Source organism: Ceratotherium simum, chromosome 7 (assembly GCF_057802395.1).
Source record: "Ceratotherium simum simum isolate JZ-2026a chromosome 7, ASM5780239v1, whole genome shotgun sequence".
NCBI lineage: Eukaryota > Metazoa > Chordata > Mammalia > Perissodactyla > Rhinocerotidae > Ceratotherium > Ceratotherium simum.
Genome location: NC_141906.1, coordinates 59,680,807 through 59,696,340, shown reverse-complemented (window position 1 = coordinate 59,696,340; position 15,534 = coordinate 59,680,807). Strand labels below are relative to the sequence as shown.

At 34.4% G+C, this 15,534-nt stretch overlaps 1 protein-coding gene across 1 annotated transcript in view; it reads right to left on the bottom strand.

Moving 5' to 3' along the window:
- Positions 1-1,505: 1,505 nt before the first annotated feature.
- The window catches only part of CUL5 (cullin 5), a 91,322-nt gene continuing 77,293 nt past the window's right edge, over positions 1,506-15,534 (bottom strand). Inside the window, exons 14-19 of the mRNA XM_004427370.3 lie at positions 12,312-12,435; positions 11,821-11,996; positions 11,091-11,252; positions 10,257-10,375; positions 9,459-9,582; positions 1,506-5,093 (exon numbers count right to left, since the gene is read on the bottom strand). Of these exons, the coding sequence (XP_004427427.1) occupies positions 4,899-5,093; positions 9,459-9,582; positions 10,257-10,375; positions 11,091-11,252; positions 11,821-11,996; positions 12,312-12,435 (900 nt within the window). The 3' untranslated portion in view covers positions 1,506-4,898. The remainder of the gene's footprint in view (positions 5,094-9,458; positions 9,583-10,256; positions 10,376-11,090; positions 11,253-11,820; positions 11,997-12,311; positions 12,436-15,534) is intronic.

The following is a 15,534-nucleotide window of genomic DNA, read 5'->3' as shown; positions in this document are numbered from 1 at the left end:
ATCTAAGCTTGGATCAGCACTTATGACATTAGGTCATTACCAATTCAGAGAGCAAGCTGCTACCTACTCTCTTTACTCACATAAGAGACTATCAAAGATTTTTAATTTTGGGTGTTGGAATACTTAAAATTTATACACAGAATTGTTTATATCTTTATATGCATGTCTTTTTCTTTAATCAGATGCTCATAAAGGTCTGTAACTCCTCAACAGTCTAAGACCCCTACTCCAGATTGTCCTTTGGTCAAAACAGAAGTTTAGTGACATACAAAGTCTATATTTGATTTCATAGCCTAGAATAAGCAATTAGAAAATAAAGTCTCCCCACTTAAAATATTGAACTCTACTTTGTTCTCAAGCATACATGTTCATTCATTCTATCCACATTTGAGTGCCTACTATGTGCCAGACAGGTTTCTTTTTGCATTTGGTTTTAGCAGGACTGCATCCAACTTTCGATATTTTGGGGATTCTCTTTGAGAAAAATAATATAACTTACAAACACAAAATTCCTAGGGCCCCTCCCAGGGCCTTGGAAGGGTCCTGTGCGAGTAAAGGGTGCAGGAGCTTAAGCTTAATGGCAAATCTGTCTCCAGGTTCTGGTGAATCTTAATATTGAGACCATACTTTTCTCTGCCTTCATTTCCAACTCCCTCCTGCCCACCCCAACCCCAGTTCAAGTCCATGGTTGAGTATGGGTCATTATGAAGTGCTATAGACTGACTGTCTGTCTCACCAAAAGTCCTACGTTGAAACCTAATCCCCACGTGCTATTAGGGGCCTTTGCTTTTGGAGGTAATCAGGTCATGAGGGTGGAGCCTTCTTGAACGAGACTAGTGCCCTTACAAAATAGACCCAGAGAGCTCTCTAAGCCCTCTTTCTGGCACGTAAGGATACAATGAGAAGTCAGCGTCTGTGATCTGGAAGAGGTTCCTCACCAGAACCAACCATGCTGACACCCTGATCTTGAACTTCCAGCCTCCAGAACTGTGAGAAATAAATTTCTGTTGTTTAAGAGCCACTCAGTCTATAGTACTTTGTTATAGAAGCCAAAACTAAGACACACTAAATCTTCATAACCTTATCACTAAACTATCTTCAGCTTTGAAATTTGAATATTTCACAAATTTTCAAATATATACAAAACATCAAATAATGTTATTTATTTTTTACTTTTATCTGATACAAAATTTAAATTTGGGTTATGACATGGCCTACATAAACTGATGAATGAATGCATTAATCACTTCCAGATCTGAAATTTTTTACCTCTTCCAGGCATGATAGCCATATGCTGTCATTGGTAGAAAAGCTACATTCCTGAGATCTTTCACTTTGAAGTAGAATTTGAAATCTAAAAGAAATAAGTAGGTTACTTTTCATATGTCTAACTCCTAAGGCTGGTTGAGATTTACTATTGCACTGGAAAAGATATAAATATACCTATCATAAAAATTTTAATTAAACTCAAACTATTTTATGGTAGAACATCAACATTTTCTGGATAGGTGAAAGCTTTTATATTACATTTTTATTTTGCAAGAAAATAAATTATACAACTTAAAAAATAAAATCCAAAAATTAAGCAGTTCATCAAAATATTTCAGCCTACTGCATACAGAAACTGCTACCATTTAAAATTGTACAGCATTATCATCTCAATATGTAGTGGCACACATTCAAAATCGTATATACCATATGAGGATCGATTACAACTTAGGAACTCAAATTTGTTCAACACTCCAGACGACATATATAGTGTAGATGACAGGAAAGCTCTCATGTAATGTTTATTTCACAAACGTGACCTTGGAAGCGTTTATAAGACAGCATCCCAGTCATTTACATGAAAATAGAAAAACCAGCTTGAGTTTAAGATAGCAAATCTTTCTGGAAAACTAGCGAATCTTTCACTCAAATTGAATTTTTAAAACTTGCCCTTTTAGCAGGGCTAATGACATCCTACTGCAAATTACGCAAAATAGTTTTTAACTACCCTGGTCGTATTTTGTATTAAATTTAATAAAAAGTAAAAATAAGAAAGCTAACATTTCACTTTTGGAAATTTTAACAATTATGCACAAAATAAGGGTTAGAGACTTAAACAGGTTGACAGAATGCAGGGACCCCTCCAATAAATGTAAAAATTGGAAGACTTCAGAATTTATTTCAAGATCCTCATTAAATCATTGGAACAGTAATGTTCTAATAGTTATCTCATTGTAAGCATTAAAATTGTTCTATATTTTTATTTTGTAAAATTTTGTTTCATGTCTACTTACTCTGGCAATGAGATGGCAACAAAGGTTAACATTTTCCAGATGGCTTCATCTTTAAATTAGAAGACAAATATTTGAAGCTTAAATTAACCTCTGAAGCATCCTATGGCCATGTTACTCATGGAAAAAAAGTGTATTTTTTTCCCCTTAACTATGTCAGGTTTCATCTCTGCTCACATAGCACTTATTTTAAGTGCACATTAGAGAAAAGGGACCTGATAAAGGATACTTACTGTGATTCTGTACCTTTAGCAAATTGCTGGTAAGTTTTTTTTTCAGATTCTTTTTTTTTAAATTGGCAAATCTATTGTCAAAACATATTTAAAGAAAATTCAACAATGGTATAGGCACCTTGTCAACTAAATGGTTTTCATAAACACCAAAAAAGTAGTTAAACTTTTGTATACATAACAAAAAAAATGATGAAAACTCTAAGTCTACAGTATTTGCTGCTGTTCTATTCCCCAAAATACAATTAGGACATAATTAGCTATTACAAAATTTATAAAATTTAATAGAAAACTTTGCTATGGATTTAGAGTTACCCACTTTTGCATTAAATTTGCCTTTATAAATCAAAACATCATGACTCTCATTCTTAAATGACCAAAAAGATTAGAAATTCCAAAAAAGTTGAGAACAATTATGGTTTAAAACAACAAAAAATCTTAAACTTTAAAAAACGGCCTGTAATTTTTCCTTCCATTGTCTCCTCCTTTGGCATTCTTGTATTGGATAAGCAAATATGCCAATACCAAACTATTTGCTAAACATAAGGGCCCCAATTACTACAAAATTATTTTTTTAAATTTCGAATTTGTGCATTGTTAGCAGTCACCTAATTAGAGAAAACAGTGGGCACTACTTTATAGTTTAATTCTTCACAATATGCTTGGTCTAATAACTGACATATGCTACCTTAGAGCTCAAGGGTAAGAATTTAAATTAGAAACAAAATTCTAATTTCCTGTGAGTTTCAGAACAGGCATTTGACCATAAACAGCAAAACTTGAAATGTTTCAAATTGGCTTTCCCTCCTTTCAGCAGGCAGCTCACAAAGCCCCGTGGAACTGGGGACAGAGTCCACAAGATGCTCCTGAAAGCACTCTGCAATAACACTGTCTGCCTTTCAGCGCCCCAGCACTCCGTTTCCTACTATGTTCAAAATCATACATCCAAAATATTACTTAATATCAAACAAGATATAAAATAATTTGCAAGAAAATTTGAAATGTGCACCATAATGAATAAAAGTCCATGTTGAACCATTCTTTCCCAATGGGGAATAAGTCTTTCTCTTTAAAGTTGTTCATGTCCTCAAGTCCTAAAATCTCCACTACTCCGGGTATTCAGTTGCCAGCAATTAGTAAGTTGCTACTTTGGATTGACTGAAAGGAGCAAGGTAAGTGTTGCCCTCAACATTTAAAAAATGTTTATTTTTAAAATATATAAATATATATGTACATACATTTGGCAAGTTTACTGCTCCTATTAAGATTGCAACAATTTTGCTTATGCTTTTCAGGTGTTATGTTGTGGTTTTCTCTTCCTCCTAGGTGACTGATGATTACTTTTTAAAACAGAACGTCTTCCTTTCCAGAAACCTGAGGCTATAAATCCCTATTCACGAGACTTGAAAATACCAAAATATTTCTATGCTACAGATTAAGAGATCAGTTACTAACTGTATTATATTAGAGAGGAGATTTCTGCCTTGTTTTAAATAAATTTGGATATGGCATAATAAATATTAGCTATATAAATATTAAGTGTGTTAGTAAACACTCTTAATATGTTTCTTTTGCTGTTTTGACTCTGTAATCGAAATGACCTAACTCCATACATTTTTTTAAACAACTGAAGCAACAATTAATATAAGCTTCATTTTTTCCAAACCAGTTCTCCAGCCATGTAAGATAAAAAAACTCCTTACCATTTAACAACCCACAACTAAAACAGCAGTCTTCTGCTTAAAGAAAGCCAACATTTGTAAGTTGGAAAATTTAATACCATTTTTAGGTCACCATAAAAATCCGGTTATTATACTGAAGCAGTGTTTGAACAAATAATTTGATACTATTACATATTTATCTTCTCATCTACATCTGCCTTCTCTCAATGTTGTGTAGACCAGCTCACTCCTTTGATAAAAAGAAACCACGAGTGCTATTTCTAGTTTTAATTGCATTTTTAAAACAAAACATAACAGTATTTTTCAGTGCACAAATATCTGAAGATCCTTCCTTGTGCAAGTACATTTTCATAAGAGACGAAAAAAAGATGAAAAAAAAGCAAAAAGAACCCCGCCTTCACCCTTCCCAACTTTATTTCTTCTGGTGGGTATAAATCAAATTTACTTTTAAAAGTTCATAATGGGCTCTTCATGAATGCAAGTTTCTCCACAAAACAGCATGCTGTTAAAGAGTGTGCAACATGAAGGGAATGCCATCATGCTAACAATGTGATTGGCAAAATATAGTTGTTTTGTTAGGTAAGGCAGAGATTTTAATATTTATGTAATCAAAGTCCAAATAAGCCTTCTTCCAGCACAAACTGTTACAACTTTCTGCCTAAGCACTCCAAAATTTGGGTTCTTAATATTGTCCATGATATTCAAAATTATGCCATATATATGAAAGTGTTAATATCGGATTCATCTCTTCTGATATACTTGTGCTCTATTAGCCATTCTATTTGCTCTTTTATCATTTTCTTTTGTGGCAAGAACATGTTTTTCAAAATTTCTACTAATTCAGTCTGCAGCTGAGCATTACTAATCTTCTTTCTCATCTTCATTATTTGTATGATAGCTTCCTAAAAGACAAAATAAAAATGAAAGAGCATTAATATATTAAATTATTTTAAGTAAAACAAAACATTTTAAAATGACTTTTTAAGTATTTCACCATCTATCCAACATCTATTCAAATGATTAACAACCACTAGGAGATTAATCTTGAGACCAGTATCTTTTTTTTTTGGTGAGGAAGAATGGCCCTCAGCTCACATCTGTTGCCAATCCTCCTCTTTTTGCTGAGGAAGATTGGCCCTGAGCTAACATCTCTGCCAATCTTCCTCTATTTTGTACGTGGAATGCCGCCACAGCATGGCTTGATAAGTGGTGCATAGGTCTGTGCCTCCGATCTGAACCTGCGAACCCTGGACTGCTGAAGTGGAGCATGCTAACTTAACCACTATGCCACCGGGCCTGCCCCGAGACCAGTATCTTTTACTTAACAAATAAAAATATCTTTTTTTCATTCACTGTAAAAGAAAATCTGTTTAATTACAGACATTTTGAAAAATGAGGAGAAGCAAAATTACACATAACCTGTCTGCTGAAAGAAAATCACACCTAATGTTTTGGTATACTTTCTTTAATTCCTTTTTTCCACACTAAGCACATTTTAAAAATTTATCTTACCTGTGAAAACAATACGTATATAATCTGGTATTGTGTTAAAAATCAATTAAGATATAATGAACCACTTACACATACTTTTTCCCTTGTATTCAGTTATTTTTTGTGTAGTAGTAGAGGCCAGCTGGTGACTGTTTTAAAAATCAATAATTACTATTCTCTATATATTTATCAGATTAACAAATTGTATTTGTTATAAATATTATCTTCAGTTTATACTGACTCAATTAAATGTTTTAAATTTCTACAGCAGTAAGCATTTTTTCTTCTAAGTTAATTTTATCAATATTTCCTTGAAGATTTCCTTAATTATTATTAAGCTTGTAACAGAAATAATTAGAAAATTATTAAATATTCTTTTCTCTTTTGCCTTTTCCAGTACAAGCTAGCTCCTTAGCCAACAAAAGGCATCTATCCGCTTGGTGGAGATGAGAATTCATTATAAAAGAAATGTGAAAGCAGAAAATGAGATAGTATTTGCTTTTAACATTCAAAATGCAGTTTTGCTGCAAAGCAATAGGCCTGGGAGTCAGGCACTATTCACAAGAGAAAAGTACCTTCAACTTCCCCTGTATAGACATGAGGATTCCTTCACTATCACTAGGAGGTCACGTGAATTCCTCCCATTCTCAAGATATCCAGGTGCCACGCTCTTCACCACTGGGGTTTATGTCAAGGGTCCAGATAAAAAGAAGGAAGAGGGAAAGTCTGTCCCTTCAGATACTTAAAAGATTATAGGAACCAGGAAGAGAAGAGGAAGAATTGTACATGTCCCATTTCTCCTCTTCTAGCTTTGGTAGAGGTGAAGATGGTGGTTGTGTTAGAGAAGTTAAGAGGAAAGCAAAAGAGCATCAGGGCTCTGGCCCGGGTCCCCCTTTAATACGCTGGAGGTCACTTGCAGAGTGGCATGATATGATGGAAATAATTTGCACTCCTGAATCTCTCTCAGTTCCCACATGACGCAGATAGAGTTTAGAGCTAATGGACTTGCCACAAGGCCTTTAGTGGCAGGAGACGGTGATCCTGCAGCAGCAGCACATAATGACAGTGTGCCATGTAGGCCAAAGGCCCACACAGAAGATGGTCAAGTCTCAGAGGGCTCAAGAGCTCAGTAAGAGCAGAGGACAGGCAGTCAGAGCAAGGAAGAGGCCATGTGGTCCTTACCAACCAGAAAAAGAAGAAACCATAGTTCATCTGCTACAGACATCAGCAGTAGATAGCAACAGAAAGTCAACTGCCCACAGGTGACAGATAAAGCACTCCATCGCTGCCAAGAGCAAGAACCCAGGACACTGTCACAACTGTATGGATATGACGATCCCTTCACTGTTACTATGAGGTCAAGTGAAGTCCTCTTACCCTCAACACATCCAGATGCCAACTGTGAAAACACCAAAGAATGGGATGGGTGGAATAGGATCAGGGAGAAATAAGAAAGTCTGAGCATTACCTAAAGGGACAGCTTGGATTACTGGATTGGGCATAATTATGGATCAGTTTAAGACAAAACAAAAAAATTTCATTTTCTCTGCACATCTTGCAGTATGACTATACCTGCCATCCCATTATGCATCTGAACTCTAATCCATCTGTAATTTATCCTGGTATAGGCATAAACTAGGAATATATACTGATTTCCACCCCAGAAGTAAAATTTCCCCAAAACCTCTTACTGAATAATCCATTCCCTTTCCATAGGCCATGGAAATTATTTCCTTTATTGCAAAGTTGGTTTATACTTATATAAGAGATTTAATTCTGAGTTTTTTTATTCCATTAATCTGCTTGTCATACTGTTTAATTTTTGTAGATATTTTAATGAGTTTTAATATTTGGCAAGGCAAATTCCACCACCAACACCACGTTATTCTTATTTTTTTAAGGTTCTCAATCACTCTCATGTATTTATTCTTTCTGATAAAACCGAGAATAAATTTGTAAAATTCCAAAAATAGTCCTAGTTGAATTTTTATATGAAATTCAGTAAACTTGGTACTAATATGAGAAAAATCAACTTTTTAAGTTATTCAGCCTTATCATTAAAAAATATGGTATTTCATGTTGAGCAAAAGAAGCCAGACAAAGAGAGCACATACATTCTCTGATTCCTTTTATATGAAGACCTAAAACAGGCAAAACTAAGCAATGGTGACAATAATCAGGCGGGTTGGAGGGGAGCCTGGCTGGATGGGAGACACGAGGAAATTACTGGAGTGATAGAAATGTTCTGTATCTTAACTGAAGTGATGGTCCCACAGGTATATACATTTATTAAAACTCAATGAAAACTATACTTTGAAATGTGCATTCTATCATATGTAAATTACACCTTAATAAAAAATTTTACTAAGAAAAAAAGAGCATGATCTTTCTATTTAAATCTCCTTTTGAATCTCTCAGTAAAGGGCCACTCTCTTCATATAGGTCCTACACACTGCTTTTTAAAAAAATGCTTCAGGGCCCGCCCCGTGGCTTAGCGGTTAAGTGCGCGTGCTCCGCTACTGGCGGCCCGGGTTCAGATCCCTGGTGCGCACCGACACACCGCTTGTCCGGCCATGCTGAGGCGGCATCCCACGTACAGCAACTAGAAGGATGTGCAACTATGACATACAACTATCTACTGGGGCTTTGGGGAGAAAAAGGGAAAAAAAAAAAAGGAGGAGGATTGGCAATAGACGTTAGCTCAGGGCCAGTCTTCCTCAGCGAAAAAAGAGGAGGATTGGCATGGATGTTAGCTCAGGGCTAATCTTACTCACACAAAAAAATAAATAAATAAAAAAAATTAAAAAATGCGTATGAATTCTATGGTTTCTTTTTTTATTTTCCTCTTAAATTTTTTTATTTATTTGTTTATTGCTAAATAGGAAAGCAACTGATTTTTCTTGATTCACCTTTTCTCTGCTCCCTTAGCATATTATATGATCTATAAGTAATGAAAAATTTTAATCTTTTCCTCTTATTTCATATTTTATTGCATTGGCCAGTAGTTTCAAATAATATTTAATAAATATAGTAAAAGTGGGACAACTTGGTTTTAATAAGACTATTTCTAAAGTTAAAACTGTCATACAACTCAAACATTAGCTTGCAATAGGTACTCTTTATCATGCTCAGAAGGTATTATAATCCTAGTTTTAAAAATTTTTCCCTAATTTCACATTACAATGGAATTAGAAGTCTTAAAATTAAATAAAATTTTAAATATTTCAATCCTAGAATTGTAACTTGTTGCTGAGATACATTTATTGAGGTGTGGTCAAAGGGAGACATAACCTAAAACAAGGTTTTGCCCAACCAAGAGAATGTACCAGAGGCCAACCAAGCCATACAGACATTTTTTTCAACAGCTAAGACAATGCCATCAATACAATTTTTAAATTCTAGGAAATGAAAATTAGCTTTTCCTTACAAAAAATTTGAATACCTACATGCTTTTATTTATTTATTTTTTTAAAGATTTTATTTATTTATTTTTTCCCCCCAAAGCCCCAGTGGATAGTTGTGTGTCGTAGCTGCACATCCTTCTAGTTGCTGTATGTGGGACTCGGCCTCAGGATGAACGGAGAAGCAGCGCGTCGGTGGGAGCCCGGGATCCGAACCCGGGTCGCCAGCAGTGGAGCGCGCGCACTTAACCACCAAGCCACGAGGCCGGCCCTCCTACATGCTTTTAAATTCAAAAAAAGATTTGAAGATTAAAAATAAAAAACTAAGAAACAAAGTTTCTCACGATTTAGACATTCTGTCTTTATGTTACATACCTGGGTTCTTAGTATCCTTAGTTGAACTATTCCTTCATTCTCCTCTTCTCTCATCCTTTCTGTAGTAAGCTGCAAGCGTCCAATCAAGTTGATTTTACCCCTTTTCTGAACTTTTGCGTTTTTTCTATAAAAAACATTGAATCAAATATTTTACAGTGAAAGGCCTTTTAAACATCATTTATAGCAACAATGTCTGAGAGAAAAGATTTAGAAATACTCTAAAAATTAATATCCAGAACTGTTTAAAGGAAAAGTAACAAATAACCAATATATATTATATTGGTATCAATATATATATTAACCAATATATAATAACCATACAGCTTTATTTAAAATGAACCCTATGATTTCCTTCAAATACAATAAAGGCTCTGTTAATAAAATATGGGTCACTATACTCCCGGTAATAACATAAAGTTAATATAATCTATATCGCCATGAAAGTGATTAGACAATTGAAGATATATGGGTTGTAATTCAGCATTATCTTCTACTTGGATCTTAAGAAAAGAAATGCTTTGTGTGGATAAAGCTGCTTTAGAGTGCAAAAGGATGTTTAAAGATGAAAAGCAATATAGTACGTTAGACACTAAAATGTACCCATGAAAAATATGTAAAGTAAACATCTCCAGTTCATTAATATGTTTAATAAACAATTAAATGGCATAAGTCTAGAGTGATGACAGTATACAGATATGTTTTAAATATCATGACAGGAAAAGAATTATTTTGCTAAAAACAAAGCACTAAAATTCAAACAAGGTATTTTTATTTTAGATCAACCAACATAAACCTTACATTAAACTGAACTCCTGGTTCACTGAGAAGAGGGTACCTTCTGTAAAGTCTTTGGGTGAGTTGACTTGAGGTTCGTACAATAAAACTTGCCGTTTGAGCTTTGGGAAAGCTACTAAAGACTATGAAGAATAAAGAGAAAACAATTAGCATCTATAAACAGTATGGAATACTAAGATAATTCTCCAACATGACCGATATAGGCAAAAAAGGATTCTAAGCACAAATTCAGAATTCAAACTATCATTTGGTACCTCCATGAATATAACTGTGTAAATGTATAATGAGGAAAGAGAACGAGCAGAAAAGATTGGTTATGTGGAAGCAAGAAATGCTCTCTTTACAGTAAGACAAGAAACTAGAGAGACTGCTCATATACGACCACAGCAAACACCTCTTGCCAGTTATATACCAGCTGTTTCTCTCTAGGAAATACTTTATTTTGGAACTTTTAAGATTAAGGTATATGGAGTAGGGGTAAAACGTAGTTATGAGCTGGAGGCTAATGAGTACATTTTACAAGCCCTGAAAAGGATCCAAGTTTTCTAAGTCTTAAGATTTTTGGTCGTCATAAAATCTTTGAACACATTCTCAGTATGAAATATTTGGTCATACTCTTCACAGGTAACAAACAGCAACTCAATCTTTCTTTTTTTTTGCCTTTCTCTGTCTTAGGAACTTGCTTATTTTCAATTCCTTTTTTTCCATAAATACCTCATTAGTGTATTTTCCTTGGTTAAAATTCATTTGACAACGTTATGAATTCATAAATTTATTACAAGCAAGTCAACACATGTGAGAGGATACAAATTTAAAAACAAAAAACATAAAACAAACCCATAAAGTCCTTCTAAGCTCAGCATCAGGGAGTTCAGTTGCAAGTTTTAAATTTTCAAAGCTTATTTTCTCTCTGGGTCTTTGGTTCCATGCAAACAACACAGCCAGCTGAAACGTTGTTACTTCCAGATCATATTGACCTACTTCATTCTTAAATGTTATCTATAATGGATAAAATAATTAAAAAAAAATAAGAATCTCTTCATAATGATTACCATCTATCTACTATAATATCTCTTACATGGGATTACATAGGAAAAAGACTGCTAGTTCTCTTCCAATATCCCTTCTTCCTTTCTTACATGGTAATAAAAATTCTAGCAGACCTTTGCCTAAAATAAAGTCTCATCTCCCAACTTTCCCTGGAGCAAAATGTGGCCATGTGACTGGCATGAGATGTGAGTGGAAATGATGGGGACCAATGAGATGTGAGTGGAAATGATGGGGGAAACTTCTGGAAGTTGCTCTTAAAGGAAAGTATACCCTCATCTTGCCCTTTCTGTTGGGCTGTAAGACAGACACAGTGAGGATCATACTGGATTCTGCAGACAAGCCTGATGATATAACCAGAAGCCTATGTCCCTAACAACTTCATGGAAGAGATCCACTACACCTGCTCAAACTTTTACATGTGACAGAAGCAAAGATCTATTTTGTTTAAGCAACTCTTATTTAGAGTCCTGCTACTTTTAACCAAACCAACAACTGAACTAACACACCATCTACTTACAATTCCATTTGACATGAGATGATGCCAATGTAATTTTCTACCACTATGATTTTTTTTGTAGAATTCTTCTACTTCAGGTATCAAATCCTCTAGCTCAGTAGGAAGTGAGACAAAGACTTTCTCAGAGCTTCTTGACCAGGCACCAGCATTCAAAATTTTTATATTAACCGAATCAGCTATAGGCAAGAATATCAGAAAATAAAAAGTAAATAATCTTGACAATGGATAAAATTCGAATACATACACACATACAGAGTAAGCTTTGGTGAAAAATACACAAGACTCTAAAGATTTTGTTAAAGGTATCCTTTTGTTTCAAAATAAGGATTCGCAAATCTAAATTATGCTTTGCAGGATGTCTTCAAGGAATGTGGACTTTGTAATGTCTTTGTATCTGTTACTGCTCAAGTTTATTTTTAACTTACTCGAAAACAAAGATATCTTTTCAAAAAAGTTTAAAAATACATGTGTATGTAATTATAAAATAATACCTGGTAAAGCCAATTTATTATTTTTGTGCATTTCCTTAAAAGCTTGGTTCAAATCTTCAGAAACTTTTATGTCCTGAAACATTCGAGCAAGCTTGTTTACATAATCTGCCGGCATACCAACTTCCTATGAAAACCAAAGACAGAAGAGGTAATAAATAATATGTAATCTGATATACTATTAGGAAAAATTTTAATGGAAAACTACATCTTAGATGCTTTAATACAAAATTCTCCCTCTCTTATTTATTAGAATGTTTACTAGAATGTTTATTTATTAGAATGTTTATTTATTAGAATGTTAATGTTTAAAGTAAATTTAATTCTTAGAAACTAAATAGAATAGTACAGGCAATCCTGGCTTTCTTTGCATGATTCCAGTATGCATGAATTTCAGTTACTATAGTATAGTTAAATAACACCAGGCCCCCAACAACACAGTTCAACTTTCAGTTACCAATAAACATGAAATGTGAGTAATGCATAAAGTAAAAACTTGACTTCTAGCTCCTCAATCTACAAATCACTACAACAAATAACAGAGCACATCATAACAGTGACCAATCACAATATTTCTTTCAAAATCTGTTAGTCATCTGTTTATTCAGTTCACCTACAGACAGCAAAGAGTGTAATTTTGTTGCATCCTTGTCTTCCAGTGATAATCTACATTTTACAAAAACGGATAATCAAAAGAGGTAACTGACCAACAAAGATGATACAAGTACACCAAAGAAATGAAAATAATGCTGGAAATGAAAATAAAACAGAACATAAATGGAGTCATAGGAGAAAGAGCTGACTGTGGTTGTAATGTTGATACTGCCAACGCTGAAGACTCTAAATATGCAGGCATAGGAACTTAGTGAAGGGAAATCATCAACATAAATGAGAACAGTGGTAGTGACAAAAAAGGATAAGATGCCCCAGAGCAAGTGATGACAGCAAAGACTTACATGACACTGAAAGCCCCAAAGACAAAAGGCTGGAAGATGATCCAAACTTAGAGGCAATATGACAACTCTCCAAGGCATACAAAAGATGCTCACTCTGTATTGTAAGTTACACAACAAGAAGGGAGGTGTAGTCACACTACTCGTCATTTTAACAACAGTGTAACTGAGATATAATTCATCTACCACAAAATTCACCCTTTTAAAGTTACAAATCATCACCACTATCTAATTTTGTGTGTGTGTGTGTGTGAGGAAGATCAGCCCTCAGCTAACATCCGTGCTAATCCTCTTTTTGCTGAGGAAGACCAGCTCTGACCTAACACCCATTGCCAATCCTCCTCCTTTTTTTTTTTCCCCAAAGCCCCCCAGTAGATAGTTGTACGTCATAGTTGCACATCCTTCTAGTTGCTGTATGTGGGACACGGCCTCAGCATGTCCGGAGAAGCGGTGCGTCGGTGCGCGCCTGGGATCCGAACCTGGGCCGCCAGCAGCGGAGCGCGTGTACCCAACCGCTAAGCCACAGGGCCGGCCACTACCTAATTTTTGAACATTTTCATCACCCCAAAAAGAAACTCCACACTTATTAGCAGTCACTCTCCATTTTCCCCTCCCTACCTCTCCCCAAGCTCCTGGAAACCACTAATTTACTTTCTGTCTCTATGGATTTGCCTATTCTGGATATTTGATATAAACGGAATCATATAAAATATGGTCTTTTGTGATTGGCTTCTTCCACTTAGCATAATGATTTCAAAGTTCATCTATGTTGTAGCATGTATCAGTACTTCATTTCTTTTTATTGCCAAATAATATGCCATCATATGGATAAACCACATTTTGTTTATCTATTCATCAGCTGATTGACATTTTGGGTTGTTTCCACTTTTTGGTTATTATGAATAATGCTCTATGAACATCCAGGTACAAGTTTTTGTGTGGTCATATGCTTTGATTTCTCTTGAGAGGAATTACTTAGGGGTAGAATTGCTGGGTCAACTCTATGTTTAACTTTTTGAGCGACTGCCAAACAGTTTTCCAGAGTGGCTACACCATTTTACATTCTCACCAGCAATGCATGAGGGTTCCAATTTCTCCTCTTTCTTGTCAACATTTGTTACTGTCTGTCTTTATTATTTTAGCTATCCTAGTGGGAGTAAAGTGGTATCTCATCATGGTTTTGATTTACATTTCCCTAATGACTAATAATGTTGAGCACCTCTGCATACATTTATTAGTCATTTGTATATCTTCTGTGAAGAAATGTCTATTCTAATCCTTTACTCATTTTTAATTGAGTTGTCTTTCTACTGTTGAGTTGTAAGAATTCTTTATATAGTCTAGATACAATATCAGATATATAAATTGCAAATATTTTCCTAACTACTCAACTTTTTTACAAAAAAATATAACACTTTAATTCTGAAAGTTTCTTATGCTTTAAATTACAGTGTACTAAATATATATTAATTTTGCTAATTTTTTTCCTATATATTTATAACAGACAGTAAGAGTTTTTAATGTTTTGACAAAAATTTCTAAGTCACAAAATAATAATTTTTCCCATCGATTGTTAATATTAAGATCACTTTGCACAGTAATTTTTACTATCCCACACTACCATGCAAAGCAGGGCTATTTGTTAATCTGTAATTTGAAATACACATATATAAATGAAATACATATATAAAATACATATAATTATATATTATATAATTATAATATATAATTTTATTATTAGTAGTGTAATATATATGATAACACCATATATATATAAATGAAAGACATATTCCTTTTATTTATTTTTTTTTTTATAAATTTTTATTTATTTTCCCCCAAAGCACCAGTAGATAGTTGTATGTCGTAGTTGCACAGCCTTCTAGTTGCTGTATGTGGGACGCGGCCTCAGCATGGCTGGAGAAGTGGTGCGTCGGTGCGCGCCTGGGATCCAAACCCGGGCCGCCAGCAGCGGAGCGCGTGCACTTAACCACTAAGCCATGGGGCCGGCCCATATTCCTTTTAATATAACTCAAATTCCATTAAAATGAACTGAAAGGAACAGACAAAATATTCTGATGTGGGAATTTAGTCATAATTAGCAATGATTACTCTAAAAGCTATCATCTTTTACCTATTGTTCTTTTTGCTATATACAAGTATTTATTTACAAACATCTCTATAGTTAAACATATAGTATTAAAACACCTTAAAAATGAAATGATTTGTTGTGCAGCCTATTTAATAAGGTCAGTTCAAATGAGAGTGGAGATATA